The following is a 22,529-nucleotide window of genomic DNA, read 5'->3' on the forward strand; positions in this document are numbered from 1 at the left end:
ACAGATGGGAGATCCCACAACTTTAAAATTATCTGGTTTTCTCTCGGATAAAAGGGCTCAATTGTATGACACTGTTTATGTAACTGTCAGGTTGGGCAATGAGAAAAAACGTGTTACTGCAGTAATTGTAGATAGACTTCCAGAGAAAATATCTACAGTAAGACTTAGTAAAGCTACAGAAAGACTCGCATAATGTAAATTTAGCACCTTCTGGTGTAAGTGATGATTCTGTAGGCCCAATAAATATTTTGATAGGTAGTGACTATTATGCCTCCTTTGTAAAGGGTATGGTAAAGAAATGTGGTGTCACCCTTTTGAAGACTGCAGGAGGCCATGTAATGTATGGTAGGATTCCTCTTAATAATAATTCATGACTAGAGGAAACTGCAAATACCATAACTGTGTGGCTTACTCATGAAATCGTACCCCAGTATAATTCTTCCATAGAGGATGATGTTGAGCCAGTGCATAAATTGTGGGAATTAGACAGCATTGGAATAAATGTAAATGAAGAAAGTCCAGACGATTCTTTTACTCAAGAACAATACCTGAGAGATGTAAAATTTGAATCTGGACAATACTGGGTGCGACTTCCGTGGAGACTGAACCATCCAGAATTGCCCACTAATTACAGAATGGCTTAGCTCCGTGAACTGAGTAAGACACCAGAATTGTTAACTGCCTATAATGATATAATTGCTAAGCAGTTAATTAATAAATTTATAGAAGAGGTACCTCCTGAGCAAGCCAAAATTTATGGTCACTATTTGCCACATCATGGAGTGAAGAAGGATTCTAAGACCACTCCTCTGAGAATTGTGTTTAATTGTAGTGCCAGGAGTAACAAAAATGTACCTAGTTTAAATGACTGTTTGATGACAGGTCCATCGTTGATGGAAAAATTAGGAGATATCTTATTAAATTTCAGAGTGAAGCACTATACCTTTACCTGGAGTTTACCTGGAGAGAGTTCCGGGGGTCAACGCCCCCGCGGCCCGGTCTGAGACCAGGCCTCCTGGTGGATCAGAGCCTGATCAACCAGGCTGTTGCTGCTGGCTGCACGCAAACCAACATACGAGCCACAGCCCGGCTGATCCGGAACTGACTTTAGGTGCTTGTCCAGTGCCAGCTTGAAGACTGCCAGGGGTCTGTTGGTAATCCCCCTTATGTGTGCTGGGAGGCAGTTGAACAGTCTCGGGCCCCTGACACTTATTGTATGGTCTCTTAACGTGCTAGTGACACCCCTGCTTTTCATTGGGGGGATGGTGCATCGTCTGCCAAGTCTTTTGCTTTCGTAGTGGGTGATTTTCGTGTGCAAGTTCGGTACTAGTCCCTCTAGGATTTTCCAGGTGTATATAATCATGTATCTCTCCCTCCTGCGTTCCAGGGAATACAGGTTTAGGAACCTCAAGCGCTCCCAATAATTGAGGTGTTTTATCTCCGTTATGCGCGCCGTGAAAGTTCTCTGTACATTTTCTAGGTCGGCAATTTCACCTGCCTTGAAAGGTGCTGTTAGTGTGCAGCAATATTCCAGCCTAGATAGAACAAGTGACCTGAAGAGTGTCATCATGGGCTTGGCCTCCCTAGTTTTGAAGGTTCTCATTATCCATCCTGTCATTTTTCTAGCAGATGGCTGACATAAGTAAAGCTTTCCTAAGAGTGGGTTTACAAGAGGCTGACTGGGATTGTACCTGCTTCTTATGGCCTGAGAATCCTAGTGACCCACTTAGCCCTCTGAAAACCTTTCGCTTTAGGAGCGCATTATTTGGTGCTACATCCTACTTGAAGCGACGATAAATGCACACCTTAAACGTATGGAAAGTCCATTGAGTAAAGTAATGAGCAAACAATTTTATGTGGACAATTTCCTGGGTGTGACGTCAACTGAAGAGGAACTGTTAATGACTTATGGAGAGGCTAATAAAATAATGCAAAGTGCAAATACGCCTCTGAGGGAATGGAATAGTAATTCGTCCAAATTAAAGGACAAAATAAGTAAAGATTTCCCTGGAGATGAAGTACCAAAATGTAGTAATGTATTGGGTTTAACTTGGGATACTGAGAGAGATTTGTTAATGTTAAAACCTAATAATTTCAGTATGCCCAATAAATTAACTACCTGGTTACCTGGAGGTTATTCCGGGGATCAATGCCTCCCGCGTTGATCCACTAGGTTTAGTGTCACCCCATACTATAAGAGGGAAATTATTAATTCAGGAAGCATGGAAACTTAAATGTGCTTGGGATGAAATGCTACCTGAGGAATTCACTAACAGGTGGGATGAATTAATTGGTGATTATGAGAAAATTCCAATGTTGGAGTTCCCACGCCAGGTGGCCAATCCAAATGGGAAAAATGTATTCCACATTTTTTGTGATGCTTCAAAATTGGCATATGGAGCAGTTGCTTACCTTTAATGTAATAGTGTTATTTCTCTTGTTATGTCTAAGGCTAAAGTGTCTCCAATTAAATCACGTACCTTGCCTCAGTTGGAATTAACAGCCATTTATGTAGGTGTCAAATTAGCTAATTATATAAGAAATAAGTTGCAGGAGATAAATAATAGTGACACTGTAATTTGGTCTGATAATGAGGTATCCTTACAATGGATTCGTAATGGAAACAGTAAAATTGTGTACGTACAAAACAGAGTCGCTGAAATTAATCAGATGAAAGAGAAGTATAATAGTTTGGGTCAGCATATGTTAACATTTAATCATATACCTGGTGAGGAGAATCCAGCTGATTTCTTGTCTTGAGGTTTACCTTATGTTAAATTTATAAATGCTGTATCATGGTTTAAAGGACCGAGCTGGTTGGTAAATAAAGCTAATTTGCCTGTACAAAAGGTGTATATTGCTCCTGTTGAAATTACTGTGACCACCGCTCCAATCAGGGCCGGATTAAGAAGTCTCCGGGCCCTAGGCTATTCAGATTGATGGGGCCCCTTTGAGTTACAGGTAATTATTATTATTATAATCAAGGGGAAGCGCTAAACCCAGAGGATTATACAGTGCCTGGGGGGGGGATGTGGAAGGCATTCAGGCTTAATTTGGGGAACTGAAGCACAGATCCAATTCCCTAAATCAAGAGCCCCTCACCAACATCAAGGAACCTTCCTTGAGGGGTAAGCGAAGTGACCCCTTCCAGCTTGGGGGTGGGGGGGGTCGGTGTGAGCCTGTTTAAAGTCTAATTAAATACATTCTGGCTATTTAGATTAAATTTAATAGGGAAAGTACATCAAGACAACCAAAACCATTTACCAACAGCCATTATAACTATCTTGTTAAATCATGTATTTTAAAGAGAATAAACTCAAGACAGCATAGTATTACTAGATTAGGCTATTAAAGTAGTGACATCATGTACCTATTATATTCAGCATAACCACTACAGCACTATTATTCCCTTTATAAATCACTGACCATTATTGTTATCATTGCATCATGCATAAGACTATCAAATTATATAAACTACAGAAAATTGGAGAGGAATCTCCCATACTCACCCATTAGCAGGAAAACACAGCTGTTCTGATGTAAACAAAGGTGTGTTGAGTGTTGCCATCTATGGTTAGGTTTATTTATTTTTATTTTATTTTATTTCATTATTTATTTTTGTTTTGATTAATTTTTAAAAATCAATTTTACTCTCCAAACACTTGAACTTTTTAGGTAGGGACCCCTTTGCACTTGCACCATGTGTGCAGTCTTGGATGAGCCCCTGAACCCCTTGGACCGCGGGGCCCCCCAAATGCGCGGGGCCCTAGGCAAATGCCTAGTTTGCCTATGCGGTAATCCGGCCCTGGCTCCAATAGTTTGTCCTTCCTTAGCCATTGATATAAATAGGTATTCTTTACCCAAACTAATCAATGTAACTACGTTGGTGTTTAAATTTCTAAACAAGATGAATATTTCATTTAAGTTTTCACATCCTCTTGAATTTTGGATAAAGAGGGTACAGACCTGGAGTTTACCTGGAGAGAGTTCTGGGGGTCAACGCCCCCGCGGCCCGGTCTGTGACCAGGCCTCCTGGTGGATCAGAGCCTGATCAACCAGGCTGTTGCTGCTGGCTGCACGCAAACCAACGTACGAGCCACAGCCCGGCTGATCAGGAACTGACTTTAGGTGCTTGTCCAGTGCCAGCTTGAAGACTGCCAGGGGTCTGTTGGTAATCCCCCTTATGTGTGCTGGAAGGCAGTTGAACAGTCTCGGGCCCCTGACACTTATTGTATGGTCTCTTAACGTGCTAGTGACACCCCTGCTTTTCATTGGGGGGATGGTGCATCGTCTGCCAAGTCTTTTGCTTTTGTAGTGAGTGATTTTCGTGTGCAAGTTCGGTACTAGTCCGTCTAGGATTTTCCAGGTGTATATAATCATGTATCTCTCCCTCCTGCGTTCCAGGGAATACAGGTTTAGGAACCTCAAGCGCTCCCAGTAATTGAGGTGTTTTATCTCCGTTATGCACGCCATGAAAGTTCTCTGTACATTTTCTAGGTCGGCAATTTCACCTGCCTTGAAAAGTGCTGTTAGTGTGCAGCAATATTCCAGCCTAGATAGAACAAGTGACCTGAAGAGTGTCATCATGGGCTCGGCCTCCCTAGTTTTGAAGGTTCTCATTATCCATCCTGTCATTTTTCTAGCAGATGCGATTGATACAATGTTATGGTCCTTGAAGGTGAGATCCTCCGACATGAGGAATCTATGAAAATGAGATTAAATTGATGATGGAATGAAAAATTGTGAAAGGTTCCATAATAGAGAAATTGGGGCTGTATTTAGAGAACAGTGTAATTAGGTGCAGAGGTAGGTTACAAAATGCTGAATTGGGTGATTATGCTAAACACCCTATCTTACTGCCCAAAACTCATCATCTAACAAATTTGATTGTGCTAAATGCCCATAAAAATGTAATGAATGGTGGGGTACAAAATACCTTAAATTGTATTAGGGAAACTTTCTGGATTCCACAAAGACGGCAAAGTGTAAAAAAGGGTGATTAAATCTTGTGTAATATGTCGCCGTGTGGATGCCAGATCCTATATGTACCCAGGTCCTCCACCATTGCCAAATGAGCAATTTGAGTCGTTTAGCAGCGAACTCCGCCCAGCCACAGTGTGGAAAATACTGTATATATTTTCCAGAAATACAGTAGTTATATGTAAATAGATGGCCATACTGTCTTTAATAAAATTTATGTTATCGAAAACGGGAAGCTGCGCCTGCATAGAAGGTCAGTCACCATTGTTGTTTGAATGGAGTAACAGACGTTAAATGTAATGAGAAGAATTTTTCGTGCTCTAGAGGTTAAAATTGGGCTGACACCTCTCAAATAGGAGATGAAATTGTTGGATGTGCATTCCTGCATAACTTGAGTATCAGGCGACAGGACAGGACAACTCCAGGAACCTGAGATAAGCTGTCTAATTTATGTTTAAATTCTGGCCAGTAAATTTTTCATAAATGTAGGCAAAAAGGGGGGGGGGTCCTGTACATGACACATTAATCTCCAGTCAAATTGGTGAGTGATATTAAGATATTTTCCTTCTGTCATGTAAATGTGTATATATATAATCCTTTATTAATTTAATATACAGTCCACAAATTTATATATTTACCAGAATTCCTGGTGTATGTATATTTCATTTATAATTAATAGGTCCAGAGCAACTTGTGGATATGACAGTGGTAGGTATCGAAGGGGGACATTTTTTGCGACCTAGGTGTCCAAAATTCCTACTTGTTTAACTGATAAATAATAATTATCTTTGTTCATTTACTGTTATGTACATAATGATACATTCAGAAAAATGCAATTTTCCACAGGACGCATGAATATTATGGAATTTAAATGGGCTTACATTACCATAAGGTTTCAGTGGCGGTTCTAAGTAGTTCTGAATACTGCTCACAAGGTCATTGTTAAAGGTCTCAATGGAGGAACACTCATAGGAATTATACCAGTCAGTCACATGTGCAACAAAGTCATCATGCTGATCAGGGGGAACATTAAAACGTTTCTGTTTGAATATCCCACCCGGAAGGTTAGTATTACCAATATCTAGTGAGGTTAGCCTTGGGGAATGATCAGATGATATATCTGTTACAATAGAAGACCCACAGCTGGCAGAAGTAATGTTGAAGCCCAGGCACAGATCAAGGATGCCTGCATAGATGTGTGTGGGCTCAAGGTCACCTACAATTTGCACATTATCATGACTGTTTAAGAGTGACAACAGCTGATTACCATTACGATTACCAAACTGAGTTTCCAATGCTTTTGTCTTGCATTATACTCGCCAATAATAAGAGTAGGTTCACAAGTTGGAAGCTCCAAGTAATTAAACTTATCAGCAGGAGCAACGTACCACACAATTCCAGTCGGCCCTCACGACCGCTAGGGCGGGGAGTGAATGAAGATGGACCAAAACATCCCTCACAGAGGCATTCTTAACTTTGTCGTGACCCTCTGCTGGACCATAAGCACACACAAACGCCACCCATTCCCTCTCCCACAACCCATCCACCCTCCCCTCACCACCCTCTTCACTACGATGTACAACATACGGGCTGGTTTCCCTCACCATTATAGCTACGCCCCCTTTCAAACGCAACGAGTGCGCCACTAAAACAGCATATCGTTCCAGTCACGGTATTGTGCCTTTTTGTTATTTATTAAAACAGCATAACTCTCAATCACCAACTTGCATCCAAGTTTGTGATTGTTCTCTTTCACAAGCACAACATCCACACCATTCTGACCTAAAAATGCACTAAACCACCTACATCTTTAACCTATGCCTTAAACCATTGACGTTGACAGTTAAACACCTGAAGCTGACAGAGATTTCCCTTTGGGCACTGATACACCTTGATCCACCTGTCTACGACGACCAGCCGACCCCCAAAAACCACCTTTCACAGTCCCTGGTCCTTTGAATCCTCCAGGGCCACTCTTTGTCATGTCTGCCCACACCTTTTTACCAGAACATTGTGCCAGAGTCAACACATCCTCTGGTACAGAGAATGCAGCTGCCCTCTTTTGTGATCCACTATCCTGTTCTATTGCTTCCTCTTGGAGGCCATCATTATGAATAACTGCCTCCAATGGATAGATTTCCATAGTGTCAGCCACACTTTCCTCAGTCACTTCACCTACCACGTCCCCTCAATCCACCTCGGACGCGAGGTTAACAACAATCCCCTCCACTGACCCCGCATCTGGGGTACCCAACAGATCATGCAGCACCGTATCTATCTGTTCGAGCCTCCTCAGGCGTCACACCACCTATAACCTCAGGTTCTGGCCCCAGAGTGCTCTGGACTCCCGGAAGCGTCACACAGGCCTCCTCATGCAACTCCACCTGCTCCACTTCCACACTCCACGCCGAACTCAGCATAGTCGCTCTCTTCCTCGTCCCAGCCGTGTCCTCCTGAACAACCAGAGCCTCCTGATTACGTCCAGCATCCTTCGACCCCTGCCGACGACCACACTGTGCCACAATGTGATCATAGGCCCCGCATACTCAGCAAGTGCGACGCTGCCCCGCATATGCGACCATCACTTGCGTCCTGAAATCTTCCAAGATCATAAATGACGGGATGGGGTGTCTCAACGTCATTTTCAACGTGAACGTTCCCTCAGGTAGTCTAGCATACGTTCCTTCTGTCCACTTTCCCACCGTAGCCACGTGAACCATCTCATATCGTTCAAAAACATCTCGAAGATCCTGCTCGTCAGCCTCAAAAGGCACATTTCGGACCTTTATCCATATGTAATAACGAGACACGTCATGCAGTCGCACACTTAATGCAGGGTTGACGTCGAGGCAAACCTTTTGAAACCTGTCCACCAAATTCTCGTAGACACCAAGAATTTGGCGGACACCGTTCAGTGCCACACCATACAACTCCTCGTTGGCGACACAGTATCACAAATAATGGCTGGTAGCAATACCGAAGCATTCTGTGCAGATACCGCCCCTCGCACCAATTCTATGCAGTGTTTATGCTTCGTCGTCCCTGCTGCGCCATTTTGTGAAAACCAACTCTCACACAGCAGAGCTGCAGTTACTATCACCAGTGATTCACTATCTCTCAGGATGGTCTCTCACACAGATGGGTAATCAATGGAGGCGTTAAATCCGTATGGGTCATACAGCATCTGGTAATGGGAGGCAACCAGGTTTATAAAACACATCTGTGGTAATTACGACATTTATTGAAACGACGTTTTCACTAAAATTTGACTATCAATCCAGTCTGGTTGGATTACTGAACCTAAATAGAAATACGTCACAGTGTATTTTAGGTTATCCTAGGTAATATATACACATGTTAATTTGTATGATAATTATAATCACCTAAATTTGTGTAATTATACGTATGTGTAACTGTAGGTAAATAAACTTACATAAGACAAGGGTTAGCGACACGTCTAAGTTTATTAAGGTACAGGTACATATAAGTACAATTATTATACTTAGTTTAACATATATGTAAATTACCCAGGATAACCCAGAAAAAATCAGACTTAAGAAATATCCTCATTACTACATATGTATCTTGTATAAATGTTGGTATTACTCACCATGTGTTATCTCGGATAAGATCACCGGAAAGGGAAGATAAATCCAGTTCCTTGGATCAAATCTCTGGCATAAAGCATCTTCCGTAAGGGGTCATGCTATATAAAATACCCTAATTAAGTATTTTGTTTAAATTATAACAGCAGGCAAGTTTTTTTACAGTTACCATAACTGATCTGATGGAGGTGATTATTTTTTTTTTACTTTCTTATTTAATTTTGCAAATTAAGGACCATATATATAACAGATTCATGTTTTATATAATCTTTATACATGTCATAAAAAGCGCATTATTATACGAAAGTAATTTGTAAAATAATGCGAATATCCTCTAACAAATAATGAAAAGGTTGTTTTTTTTCACACACACACACACATATATATATGTGTAGTGTTGTATATGCCAAGAGCTGCAGTGGTAATGTTACTGTTTGACTCTTGTGAGTTATGTGAGGTTATATACACACATATTACTGTGTAAGACAAATGCAGGTTTTTCAAAATTATTTAAAATTGTAATTAACTAAACTCGGCACTCGGTAAATAAAATGTTGAGGTGCATATATTAACATAATTTCTAAATTAGAAAGCTACTTTCAGTGATTCTCATAAAAATAAAGGATGTGTGCTCCATTAAAATATACGTAGTAGATTTAGCTTCAGAAGAAATATTTTAATTTTAATTTAAATGAGATGGGTTGTGAGGAGGATAAATGTTGTTGTTGTTGTTGTTGTTGTTGGTGGTGGTGGCAGCACCGTCGCCAGGTGGGCGCGCGCGCGCCCGCCACCCGCCGCCGCCGCCGCCACATTCTCCCTCACACCCTCACACTACTTCACTTGTCCTGCCTTTTCTCGATATGACTTTTTGGATACCACGTAGCCAATGAAGCCATTCTGCACAGCAGAGTGGCGTGGCGGGAGTGGCTAAGCGTGTCCTTCCCTCCATGATGGAGAAAAGTGCACCTGGAAACAAGGTGCATTTGTGACGCATCCTGGTGTTCCCGCCACACTTTGGGGACGAGATGCACCACATTGTTGCCACATCACCACCCACATACTCCACCTCACCACCACAAATCACACTAATAAACCATCCCTAAAGCATTAAAACGCTCATTTCACAGTTAAACATGAGTATAAGTTGATATATACGTGTATGAGAGTTATCAGAGATGATATAGTAAGCGAGGTAGTGTGGTGTGGCAGGATGGAGCGCCGTGCGCGTCATGCAGTGGTCCCCGTACAAAAGTAATCACGTTGCTCGTTCGCCATTTGCAGTAACCGGCCCTTGTGTATGTGTACTATTATACCTACTGACTTGATTATTAAGCAGCGGTTAAAGTTAGTAAGTTGACAGTTGATCCGTTAAGTTGCTTCATGCCAGTAGGTCGTTAAAAGGAGAAAAGTGAGCCATGAAACTGAGGCACCAGTAAGAGTGGCAGGGAAAAATAAGAGGGAAGGTGTTGAGGCTACGACCGTTGTGTTGTGTTATTGAGGCAGCTGCTGCTGAGCAGGTGTTAGCGGCACCATCTGTGGCACTGTGCTGGTAGGCACCCAAGTAGGTAGTGTCACCTGTGCTCCAGGTGGTGTAGGCCTAGTGCCTGACACTGCCACTAGTAGGCCTAGTCCACCACTTGTTTTGGCGGGAGAGTTAGCAGCTGTCTTCTTGCTACTTCTACTTTCTACCTTGACATCTACCTCGTCAACACTGTCCACTACTGTCACACGTCTTACTTATCCTCCAGCAACACTACGTCACTCCTCACTCTTTTCTGCTCAAACTGAAATAAATGATTTTTTTTTCTCCAGTGTTTTCATTGCAGTACTATGTGAGGCTGAGTTATTAAACTGACACTGTACCTCACTACCTCTATATTAGTACCTGTAACATAGTAAGTACTTCTACCTCACTACCTGTCAGTACCTGTAACTTAGTATCTCTTAGTACTTGTACCTCACTGCCTCTATATTAGTACCTGTAACTTAGTATCTCTTAGTACTTGTACCTCACTGCCTCTATATTAGTACCTGTAACTTAGTATCTCTTAGTACTTGTACCTCACTGCCTCTATATTAGTACCTGTAACTTAGTATCTCTTAGTACTTGTACCTCACTGCCTCTATATTAGTACCTGTAACTTAGTATCTCTTAGTACTTGTACCTCACTGCCTCTATATTAGTACCTGTAACTTAGTACCTCTTAGTACTTGTACCTCACTGCCTCTATATCAGTACCTGTAACTTAGTACTTCTTAGTACTTGAACCTCACTGCCTCTATATCAGTACCTGTAACTTAGTACCTCTTAGTACTTGTACCTCACTGCCTCTATATTAGTACCCGTAACTTAGTACCTCTTAGTACTTGTACCTCACTGCCTCTATCAGTACCTGTAACTTAGTACCTCTTAGTACTTGTACCTCACTGCCTCTATCAGTACCTGCAACTTAGTACCTCTTAGTACTTGTACCTCACTGCCTCTATATTAGTACCTGTAACTTAGTATCTCTTAGTTAGTACTTGTACCTCACTGCCTCTATATCAGTACCTGCAACTTAGTACCTCTTAGTACTTGTACCTCACTACCTCTATATTAGTACCTGTAACTTAGTATCTCTTAGTTAGTACTTGTACCTCACTGCCTCTATATCAGTACCTGCAACTTAGTACCTCTTAGTACTTGTACCTCACTACCTCTGTCAGTACCTGTAACTTTGTACCTTTTACTCATTACTTGTACCTCACTACCTCAGCACTTGTACCTCGCTACATCAGCACTTGTACCTCGCTACATCAGCACTTGTACCTCGCTACATCAGCACTTGTACCTCGCTACATCAGCACTTGTACCTCGCTACATCAGCACTTGTACCTCGCTACATCAGCACTTGTACCTCGCTACATCAGCACTTGTACCTCGCTACATCAGCACTTGTACCTCGCTACATCAGCACTTGTACCTCGCTACATCAGCACTTGTACCTCGCTACATCAGCACTTGTACCTCGCTACATCAGCACTTGTACCTTGCTACATCAGCACTTGTACCTCACTACATCAGCACTTGTACCTCGCTACATCAGTACATAAGAGCATAAGAAAGAAGGAACACTGCAGCGGGCCTACTGGCCCATGCAAGGCAGGTCCACATCTACCGGCTTAGCCAATATTTTACCTTACTACCTCAACGTCACTACAGGTACCTCAGTACCTGTAAACTCAGTACTTGTACGTCAACATCAATACCTATACCTCACTACTTGTAACTTAGTACATCTACAAGTACACACAAATATGGTTACATAAATTATCATACATAGCAGCATGTGTAGATTACCCAGGATAACCCAAAGAAGTCAGTGACTTATATTCATTTTAGTCTCAAGGACCCCAGTGGAAATAAGTCACGTCGACATATGCTGATATGTATGATAATTTATGTAGCTATTTATGTATACCTGTACCTGAATAAAACTACTTACCACACCACGTGTAACTCGGTACCTGTACCTCACTACCTGTAACTCGGTACCTGTGCCTCGCTACCTCAATATCAGTACTTGTACCTCACTACCTGTACCTCAGTACTTGTGCCTCACTACCTCAATATCAGTACTTGTACCTCACTACCTGTAACTTGGTACCTGTGCCTCACAACCTGTACCTCGGTACTTGTGCCTCACTACCTCAACATCAGTACCTGTACCTCATTGCCAGTACCTCAGTAGCTCTACCTCACTACTGTATCAGGACCTGTACCTCACTACCTCTATGTCATTACCTGCACCTATTTGTATATCAGGACCTGTACCTCATTACCTGCACCTATTTGTATATCAGGACCTGTACCTCATTACCTCTATATCAGTGCCAGTACCTCAGTACCTGTATCTTGCTACCTCTATCTTAATACCTGTACCTCACTACCTGAACATTGCTACTTGTATCTTGACTTGCACATAGTACCTGTGCCTGATTACCTGAACACCAGTGCCTGTAACTCCATAGTTGCACATCAGTACCTGTAACTTGGTACCTGTAATTCCATAGTTGCACATCAGTACCTGTAATTTTGTACCTGTGACTACATACTTGCACATCAGTACCTGTAACTTCGTACCTGTAACTCCATACTTGCACATCAGTACCTGTAACTGTACCTGTAACTACATACTTGCACATCAGTACCTGTAACTTGGTACCTGTAACTCCATACTTGCACATTAGTACCTGTAACTTTGCACCTGTAACTACATACTTGCACATCAGTGCCTGTAACTTGGTACCTGTAACTACATACTTTCACATTAGTACCAGTAACTCAATATCTCCACTTCCAGTACCTGTAATTCAGTACCTGTACCTGTTTCAGTACCTGTAGCTCATTGCTGAGCTTGTTACCTGTAATTCACTTCGTGTACCTCTATTCATACCACAGAACTTGTAACTCAGGACCTATACATCAGTGCCCGTACCTCACCGCTGCAACACCAGTGTCCGTACCTCACTGTTGCAGCGCCATTGCCCGTATCTCTCTGCCGCAGTGCCAGTGCCCGTATCTCACCACCGCAGCGCCAGTGCCCGTACCTCACCACTGCAGCGCCAGTGCCCGTACCTCACTGCCGCAGCACCAGTGCCCATACCTCACCGCCGCAGCGCCAGTGCCTGTACCTCACCGCCTCAGCGCCAGTGCCCGTACCTCATCGCTGCAGCGCCTGTGCCCATACCTCACTGCCGCAGCGCCAGTGCCTGTACCTCACCGCCGCAGCGCCAGTGCCCGTACCTCACCGCCGCAGTGCCAGTGCCCATACCTCACCGCCGCAGTGCCAGTGCCCATACCTCACCGCTGCAGTGCCAGTGCCCGTACCTCGCCGCTGCAGTGCCAGTGCCCGTACCTCGCCGCTGCAGTGCCAGTGCCCGTACCTCGCCGCTGCAGTGCCAGTGCCCGTACCTCACCGCTGCAGTGCCAGTGCCCGCACCTCACCGCCGCAGTGCCAGTGCCCGTACCTCACCGCCGCAGTGCCAGTGCCCGTACCTCACCGCTGCAACGCCAGTACCCGTACCTCACCGCCGCAATGCCAGTACCCGTACCTCACTGCCGCAACGCTAGTGCCCGTACGTCACCGCCGCAACGCTAGTGCCCTTACCTCATTGCCGCAACACCAGTGCCCGTACCCCCCCGCAACACCAGTGCCTGTACCTCACCCCTGCAATGCCAGTGCCTGTACCTCACCCCTGCAATGCCAGTGCCTGTACCTCACCCCTGCAATGCCAGTGCCTGTACCTCACCCCCACAATGCCAGTGCCCATACCTCACAAGATCTTTCTCCTTACCTCTGTACTTTTCCTGTACATGAAGGAAAAGAGGGAATATAAATGTATAAATTAAAGGATTGTGGATTGAAAAAAGGGTCAGATACAAAACGTGGGTCATAAGTGTATGTACCTAGAGAAGAGAGGTGTATAGAGGAGAGAAATTATGGGAGATGTTAAGCAAGTGTGTAGGAACTTTTGAATCAAGTGAGAGTAATTGTGGTAGGGGACCTAAATGCTTAAGTAGGAGAAACATATAGAGAGGGTGTGGTAGGTAAGTTTGGAGTGCCAGGTGTAAATGATAATTGGGGACCTAGGAACCTTGTATAGAAAGGGGGTTTGGTTATAGATAATACATACTTCAAGAAAAAAAGAGGGTAAATGAGTAAACAAGATAGGTAGGGTGTAATGACATTATTTTGTTGGACTACACATTGGTAGACAAGACTATTGAGTAGACCTCAGGATGTACTTGTTTATAGGGGGGGGCCACAGATAAATCAATCACTTTTTAGTTGTAGCTACAGTGAGAGTAAGAGGTAGATGGGATACAAGGAAAATAGAAGCAGCAACTAAAAGAGATGTGAAGCTTTATAAACTAGAGGAGGAGGCAGTTAGGGTAAGATATAAACAACTATTGGAGGATAGATGGGCTAGTGAGAAGATAGGCAATGAGGTCGAAAATGTATGGGGTAGGTTTAACCCTTTGACTGTTTTGCTCCTATATATACGTCTTACTCGCCACTGTTTCAGACGTATTTATATGTGTAAATTCTAGCGGCTTCAAATCAAGCAGGAAAAAGCTGGTAGGCCCACATGTGAGAGAATGGGTTTGTATGGTCAGTGTGCACCACATAAAAAAAATCCTGCAGCACGCAGTGCGTAATGAGAAAAAAAACTGATCGTTTTTTTGGATTAAAACGCCGACTTTGAGGTGTATTTTCGTATGGTATTTATCGTTTTATCCTCATTTTCATGGTCTTGCGTGATAAAATGGAAAACATATTACAGAAATAGAGATGATTTTGATTAGTTTCACAATGAAAACGCCCTCGAAATTGAGCTCAAAGTAGCGGAAATGTTCGATTTTTACCAATGTTGCAGAGTAAGCAAATCACACCACACGTCCAATACACATCAACTGGGGAGTCTAATATTCTTTCACTAGTGCACTGATATTATTTATAACATTTTTACAATAATGCGGTAGTCTGCATAAAAGTAAATTTTGTATTTTTTGTATGAATAAAAAATCAAAATAGAAAGCAATATTAATATAAGAGGGGCCTAGAGACATGCCTAATGAACAGAGGATATGTTATTTTAGTGCCAGTAAGGTCTGCATTGTTTATTCTGGACCCTATTTTGAAATTGGCATCCTCTTCAATTTGTGTGAAATTGGCCAATTTGCCCATTTCTGACCACTTGATTGGGTAGTTCAAATCGGTAAATGGGCGGTTTCTTGTGCTCAACTGATAGAAAAAAAAAAAATGGAGTTCTGAAGAAATAGCTATGAGTTTGGTCAACTGGAACAAGGGAATTGGCCAAAAACAGTGCTCAAAGTCGGTGAAATCGTCAATGCGCACGTGTCGCCGAGACTGCTAGCTTCGTGGGAGCGTAATTCCGTGAGTTTTCGACCAAATTTAGTACTTTTGGTGTCATTACCATCGGGAAAAGATTCTCTATCATTTCATAAGAAAAATAATTTTGTTTTTTTTTCCAAAAATTTTGCGACATAGAATGACAGTTTCAGAAAGGGGCTTGCAACAGTCAAAGGGTTAAAAATGTATTAGTGTTCAGGGGGAAGTTTGTGGTTACAGGAAAGTGGGTGCAGGAGGGAAAAAGAGCAATTGGTGGAATGATGTAAAGAGAGTAGTGAGGGAGAAAAAGTTATGAGAGGTTTTTACAAAGTAGAAGTGATGCAAGGAGGGAGTATATGGAGAGAAAAAGAGAGGTATAGAGAGTGATGAAGCAAAGTAAAAAGAGAACAAATGAGAGAGTGGGTGAGATGTTATCAACAAATTTTGTTGAAAATAAGAAAAAATTTGGAGTGAGATTAGTAAGTTGAAGAAGCCTAGGGAACAAGTGTATTTGCTAGTTAAAAATAGGAGAGGAGTGTTATTAAATGGAGAGTTAGAGGTATCAGGAAGATGGAGGGAATATTTTGAGGAATTATTAAATGTTGATTAAGATAGGGAGGCTGTGATTTCATGTATAGGGCAAAGAGGAATGACAATTTGTCGGAGTGAGGAAGAGCCAGTTGTGAGTGGGGGGGAAGTTGTGAGGCAGTGGGTAGAATGAAAGGTGATAATGCAGTTGGGATTGATGGGATAAAGATAGAAATGTTAAAAGCAGGTGGGGATATAGTTTTGGAGTGGTTGGTGCTTTTATTTAATGCATGGAAGAGGGGAAGGTACCAAGGGATTGACAGAGTATGTATAGTTCCTTTGTATAAAGGTAAAGGGAACAAATGAGAGTGCAAAAATTATAAGTGAAGAAGTCTTGATTATACCTGGTAAAGTATGTGGTAGTTATTATTGAAAAAATTAAGACTAAGATGGAGAGTAGGATTGCAGATGAACGAGTAAACTTTAGGAAAGGAGGGGGGGGGTGTAGACAAAGTGTTTACAGTGACACTTGTAGGTGAACAGTATTTAGATAAGGGTAAAGAGGTTTTTCTGGCATTTATGGATTTGGAAAAGGCATATGACAGGGTGGTTAAAGGGGCTGTGTGGCAGATGTTGCAAATGTATGGAATAGGACAGAGGTTACTGAAAGCAGTGAAGAAGTTTTACGAGAATAGTGAGGCTCAGGTTAGAGTATGAGGGGGAGAGGGAGACATTTTCTCAGTAAAAGTAGGCCTTAGACAAGGATATGTGACGTCACCAGTTGTCACAGTTGCTCTTTGCTGATGACAGTGCTTTTGGGAGATTCTGAAGAGAAGTTGCAGAGGTTGATGGATAAGTTTGGTAGGGTATGTAAAAGAAGAAAATTAAAAGTGAATAAAGGAAAGAGTAAGGTGACGAGGCTAGCAAAAAATTTAGGTGATGAAAGATTGGATATCAGATTGGAGGGAGAGAGTATGGAGGAGGTGAACATGTTCAGATATTTAGGAGTGGACGTTCCAGCACAGGGGTCTATGAAAGATTAAGTGAATCATAGAATTGGTGAGGGGGAAAAGGTGAGTGATACACTTAGGAGACTGTGGAGACAAAGAACTTCGTCCATGGAAGCAAAGAGGGGAATGTATGAGAGTATAGTTATACCAGTGCTCTTATATGGGTGTGAAACATGGGTGGTGAATGTTGCAACAAGGAGAAGGCTGGAGGCAGTGGAGATGTCATGCCTGAGGGCAGCATGTGGTGTGACTATAATGCAGAGAATTTGTAGTTTGGAAATTAGGAGGAGGTGCGAGATTACCAAAACTATTATCCAGAGGGCTGCGGAGAGGTTGTTGAGGTGGTTCGCACATGTAGAGAGGATGGAACTAAATAGAATGACTTCAGAGTGACAAATCTGTAGTGAAGGGACAGCAGGGTAGGGGTCAGCCTAGGAAAGGTTGGAGGGAGGGGGTAAAGGAGGTTTTGTGTGCAAGGGCCTTGGACTTCCAGCAAGCATGCATGAGTGTGTTAGGAGTGAATGGAGACAAATGGTTTTTAGGACTTGACATGCTGTTGGAGTGTGAGCAAGATAACATTTATGATGGGATTCTGGGAAACCGGCAGGCCGTTCTGGAGATAGGAAGTACAGTGTCTGCACTTTGAAGGAGGGATGTTAATGTTGGAGTTTTATAACTGCAGTGTAAGTGAGCTTCTGGCAAAACAGTGATGGAGTGAATGATGATGAAAGTTTTTCTTTTTCAGGTCACTCTGCCTTGGTGGGAGATGACCGATGTGTTAATATAATATATAACTTTAAAATGCTTGAAACTTTGGAAAGTTTCCAGAGAGACGCCAGACACATGTAGTGTTCATGGAGGATTTAAACAACCCAAGATAAAGAAAATGGCACTTGGATTTTCAGCTACCAAGAGTGTTATACCATAATGGTGACTTGGGTGCTGTTTGAATGAATAAGTGGGTATAGTTGAAAACTGCCATATTAGTGAATTGCCATAAACTAGGGCCTGCCTATAAATGAAATAGAGAAAATCCAAAATAATTTTTTTCATATGACAAATCTAGGGCAAAAGCCACATCCATTATTGGGCCCTTGCTTAAATGAGAAGGGACTTACACAAATGACAGGAAAGAAATCAAGTAGTCTAGAGTATGACTCTATTTAGTGAGCTGTTAATTGGACAGAGGGTCAACAATCTTAAGTGAATTTATGATAATTTTTTTTTTATTGTTTACAGAATTTCTGAAAGAAAAAAAAATTAACATGCCCATGTGCTCTGCCCCAGGCCCAGACTCAGATTTCCATGCTCATCAAGAACTGCAGGAAACCCTCCCTTTTGTGTGCCCTAAATATTCTATGGAGAGGTAGCCTAGACATGTCATCCCACAGTCACTAAAACCAACGGATATAACCCCACTCCACAAAGGCAGCAGTAAAGCAATTGCAAAGTATTATAGACTGATAGCAATAACATCCCATATTATAAGAATCTTTGAAAGGGTTCTAGGAAGCAAGATTGCTAACCACTTGGATACCCAACAGTTGCATGACCCATGTTGCTCCTGCTACTCACAGCTACTAGACCAGTATGACATGGTCATTGATGCACTGAGGACAAGTGTGATCATGGTGTAATAGTACACACAATGTGTGATAAAGGAATAAAGGGGAAAGTGTCTTTAACTTTGTAACCAGTAGAAAATAGAGTAATACAGGTCCTCCGTCACAAATCCGGCATCGTTGGGACCTGTAGTGTACCGGATTACTGAGTTTGCCGGATTACAGAGTGGTTAGGTTAGAATACACTTAATAAAATTAACCAACTTACACAAAGTTCATTGAACATAGGCAAAAATCGAACATTTCCGCTACTTTGAGCTCAATTTCAAGGTACTTTTCATCATGAAAGCAATCAAAATCATGTCTGTTTCTGTAATATATCTTCCATTCTATCAAATGAGTCCAAAAAAATGAGAATACAATCATAAAAACCATACGAAAATATACTGCAAAGAGGCGGCTAATGGCTGAGAAGTGAACTCCCTTATTTATCGTCCGTCTTTTTTATTTTTGTTGTACGTTAAGAAGCATCTTTCCATCATACATTGCCCAGGTTTCAATAAGAGATAGCCCAACAAACAACTGAGAAAAAAAAATATTTACCAAAAATCATGTATGGCAAGCCCAAGCCAGGTACTGGAAATAAGTCACTTCGTCTGACTTTTCTGGGTTATCCTAGGTTCTCTATACATAAACTGCTATGTATGATGACCTATGTAACTGTATTTGTGTATACCTGAATAAACTTATTTACTTCTAGTCTGTCAACTGAGTACAAGAAACTGCCAATTCATTTATTTCAACTACCCAATAAAGTGGTCAGAAATTGGCAATTTGGCCAATTTCACACAAATTTCAACAGATGCCAATTTCAAAATAGGGTCCAGAATAAACAATGTAGACATTCCTGGCACTAAAATAACATTTTCTTTGCTCATTAGTCACGGCTACAGGCCCCTCTTATATTACTCTTGCTTACCATTTGGAATTTTTATTCACAAAAAAATAGAAGATTTACTGTTATGCAGTCTGCTGCATTATTGTAATAATTGTATAAATAATGTTAACCCATTCTTGACTCAATATTGGAATTTGGACTGGCAGGCGGACAGATATTGGACGGTGACGTCATTTGTTTACTCTTGAGCTTCGCTAAAGAATAGAACATTTTCGCTACTGTGAGTGCAATTCCAAGGTACTTTTCGTCATGAAAGCAATCAAAATCATATCTATTTCTGTAATATATCTTTCATTCTATCAAATGAGACCGAAAAAATGAGATTATAACCATAAAAACCATACAAAAATATACCGCTAAGCGGCTGCTAATGGCTGAGAAGTGAACTCTACTATTTATGGTCTGATTTCTTTCATTTTTGGTGTACGTTAAGAAGTATTTTTCCATCATACATTGCCCAAGTTTCAATAAGATAACCCAACAAACAACTGAGAAAATAATAATATAATAATTGTTGGTAGACAATTCTGTCTCATAAACACGCTAAGATAACAGGGATATCTTGCTACTCCTACTTACACTTTGGTCACACTTCACAGACACGCACATGCATATATATATATACATACATCTAGGTTTTTCTCCTTTTTCTAAATAGCTCTTGTTCTTTTTTATTTCTTCTATTGTCCATGGGGAAGTGGAAAAGAATCTTTCCTCCGTAAGCCATGCGTGTCGTATGAGGCGACTAAAATGCCGGGAGCAATGGGCTAGTAACCCCTTCTCCTGTATACAATTACTAAAAAAGAGAAGAAGAAAAACTTTATAAAACTGGGTTGCTTAAATGTGCGTGGATGTAGTGCGGATGACAAGAAACAGATGATTGCTGATGTTATGAATGAAAAGAAGTTGGATGTCCTGGCCCTAAGCGAAACAAAGCTGAAGGGGGTAGGAGAGTTTCAGTGGGGGGAAATAAATGGGATTAAATCTGGAGTATCTGAGAGAGTTAGAGCAAAGGAAGGGGTAGCAGTAATGTTAAATGATCAGTTATGGAAGGAGAAAAGAGAATATGAATGTGTAAATTCAAGAATTATGTGGATTAAAGTAAAGGTTGGATGCGAGAAGTGGGTCATAATAAGCGTGTATGCACCTGGAGAAGAGAGGAATGCAGAGGAGAGAGAGAGATTTTGGGAGATGTTAAGTGAATGTATAGGAGCCTTTGAACCAAGTGAGAGAGTAATTGTGGTAGGGGACTTGAATGCTAAAGTAGGAGAAACTTTTAGAGAGGGTGTGGTAGGTAAGTTTGGGGTGCCAGGTGTAAATGATAATGGGAGCCCTTTGATTGAACTTTGTATAGAAAGGGGTTTAGTTATAGGTAATACATATTTTAAGAAAAAGAGGATAAATAAGTATACACGATATGATGTAGGGCGAAATGACAGTAGTTTGTTGGATTATGTATTGGTAGATAAAAGACTGTTGAGTAGACTTCAGGATGTACATGTTTATAGAGGGGCCACAGATATATCAGATCACTTTCTAGTTGTAGCTACACTGAGAGTAAAAGGTAGATGGGATACAAGGAGAATAGAAGCATCAGGGAAGAGAGAGGTGAAGGTTTATAAACTAAAAGAGGAGGCAGTTAGGGTAAGATATAAACAGCTATTGGAGGATAGATGGACTAATGAGAGCATAGGCAATGGGGTCGAAGAGGTATGGGGTAGGTTTAAAAATGTAGTGTTAGAGTGTTCAGCAGAAGTTTGTGGTTACAGGAAAGTGGGTGCAGGAGGGAAGAGGAGCGATTGGTGGAATGATGATGTAAAGAGAGTAGTAAGGGAGAAAAAGTTAGCATATGAGAAGTTTTTACAAAGTAGAAGTGATGCAAGGAGGGAAGAGTATATGGAGAAAAAGAGAGAAGTTAAGAGAGTGGTGAAGCAATGTAAAAAGAGAGCAAATGAGAGAGTGGGTGAGATGTTATCAACAAATTTTGTTGAAAATAAGAAAAAGTTTTGGAGTGAGATTAATAAGTTAAGAAAGCCTAGAGAACAAATGGATTTGTCAGTTAAAAATAGGAGAGGAGAGTTATTAAATGGAGAGTTAGAGGTATTGGGAAGATGGAGGGAATATTTTGAGGAATTGTTAAATGTTGATGAAGATAGGGAAGCTGTGATTTCGTGTATAGGGCAAGGAGGAATAACATCTTGTAGGAGTGAGGAAGAGCCACTTGTGAGTGTGGGGGAAGTTCGTGAGGCAGTAGGTAAAATGAAAGGGGGTAAGGCAGCCGGGATTGATGGGATAAAGATAGAAATGTTAAAAGCAGGTGGGGATATAGTTTTGGAGTGGTTGGTGCAATTATTTAATAAATGTATGGAAGAGGGTAAGGTACCTAGGGATTGGCAGAGAGCATGCATAGTTCCTTTGTATAAAGGCAAAGGGGACAAAAGAGAGTGCAAAAATTATAGGGGGATTAGTCTGTTGAGTGTACCTGGTAAAGTGTATGGTAGAGTTATAATTGAAAGAATTAAGAGTAAGACAGAGAATAGGATAGCAGATGAACAAGGAGGCTTTAGGAAAGGTAGGGGGTGTGTGGACCAGGTGTTTACAGTGAAACATATAAGTGAACAGTATTTAGATAAGGCTAAAGAGGTCTTTGTGGCATTTATGGATTTGGAAAAGGCGTATGACAGGGTGGATAGGGGGGCAATGTGGCAGATGTTGCAAGTGTATGGTGTAGGAGGTAGGTTACTGAAAGCAGTGAAGAGTTTTTACGAGGATAGTGAGGCTCAAGTTAGAGTATGTAGGAAAGAGGGAAATTATTTCCCAGTAAAAGTAGGCCTTAGACAAGGATGTGTGATGTCACCGTGGTTGTTTAATATATTTATAGATGGGGTTGTAAGAGAAGTAAATGCGAGGGTCTTGGCAAGAGGCGTGGAGTTAAAAGATAAAGAATCACACACAAAGTGGGAGTTGTCACAGCTGCTCTTTGCTGATGA

General features: G+C 41.7%; 1 protein-coding gene across 20 annotated transcripts in view; it reads left to right on the top strand.

The window, feature by feature from the left end:
• Window positions 1–9,408: 9,408 nt before the first annotated feature.
• The window catches only part of LOC128695680 (synaptotagmin binding cytoplasmic RNA interacting protein), a 1,077,764-nt gene continuing 1,064,643 nt past the window's right edge, over window positions 9,409–22,529 (top strand). For 14 of the 20 annotated variants that reach the window (XM_070093430.1, XM_070093431.1, XM_070093432.1 and 11 more), the window contains exon 1: window positions 9,779–9,933. Coding sequence is in view for 1 of the 20 variants with exons in the window: in XM_070093421.1 (XP_069949522.1) it covers window positions 9,883–9,933 (51 nt within the window). In the remaining 19 variants the exon portion in view is untranslated. The other 6 variants (XM_070093417.1, XM_070093416.1, XM_070093421.1 and 3 more) reach the window with 6 other exon arrangements.

The sequence above is a fragment of the Cherax quadricarinatus genome, chromosome 42 (assembly GCF_038502225.1).
Source record: "Cherax quadricarinatus isolate ZL_2023a chromosome 42, ASM3850222v1, whole genome shotgun sequence".
NCBI classification, from domain to species: domain Eukaryota; kingdom Metazoa; phylum Arthropoda; class Malacostraca; order Decapoda; family Parastacidae; genus Cherax; species Cherax quadricarinatus.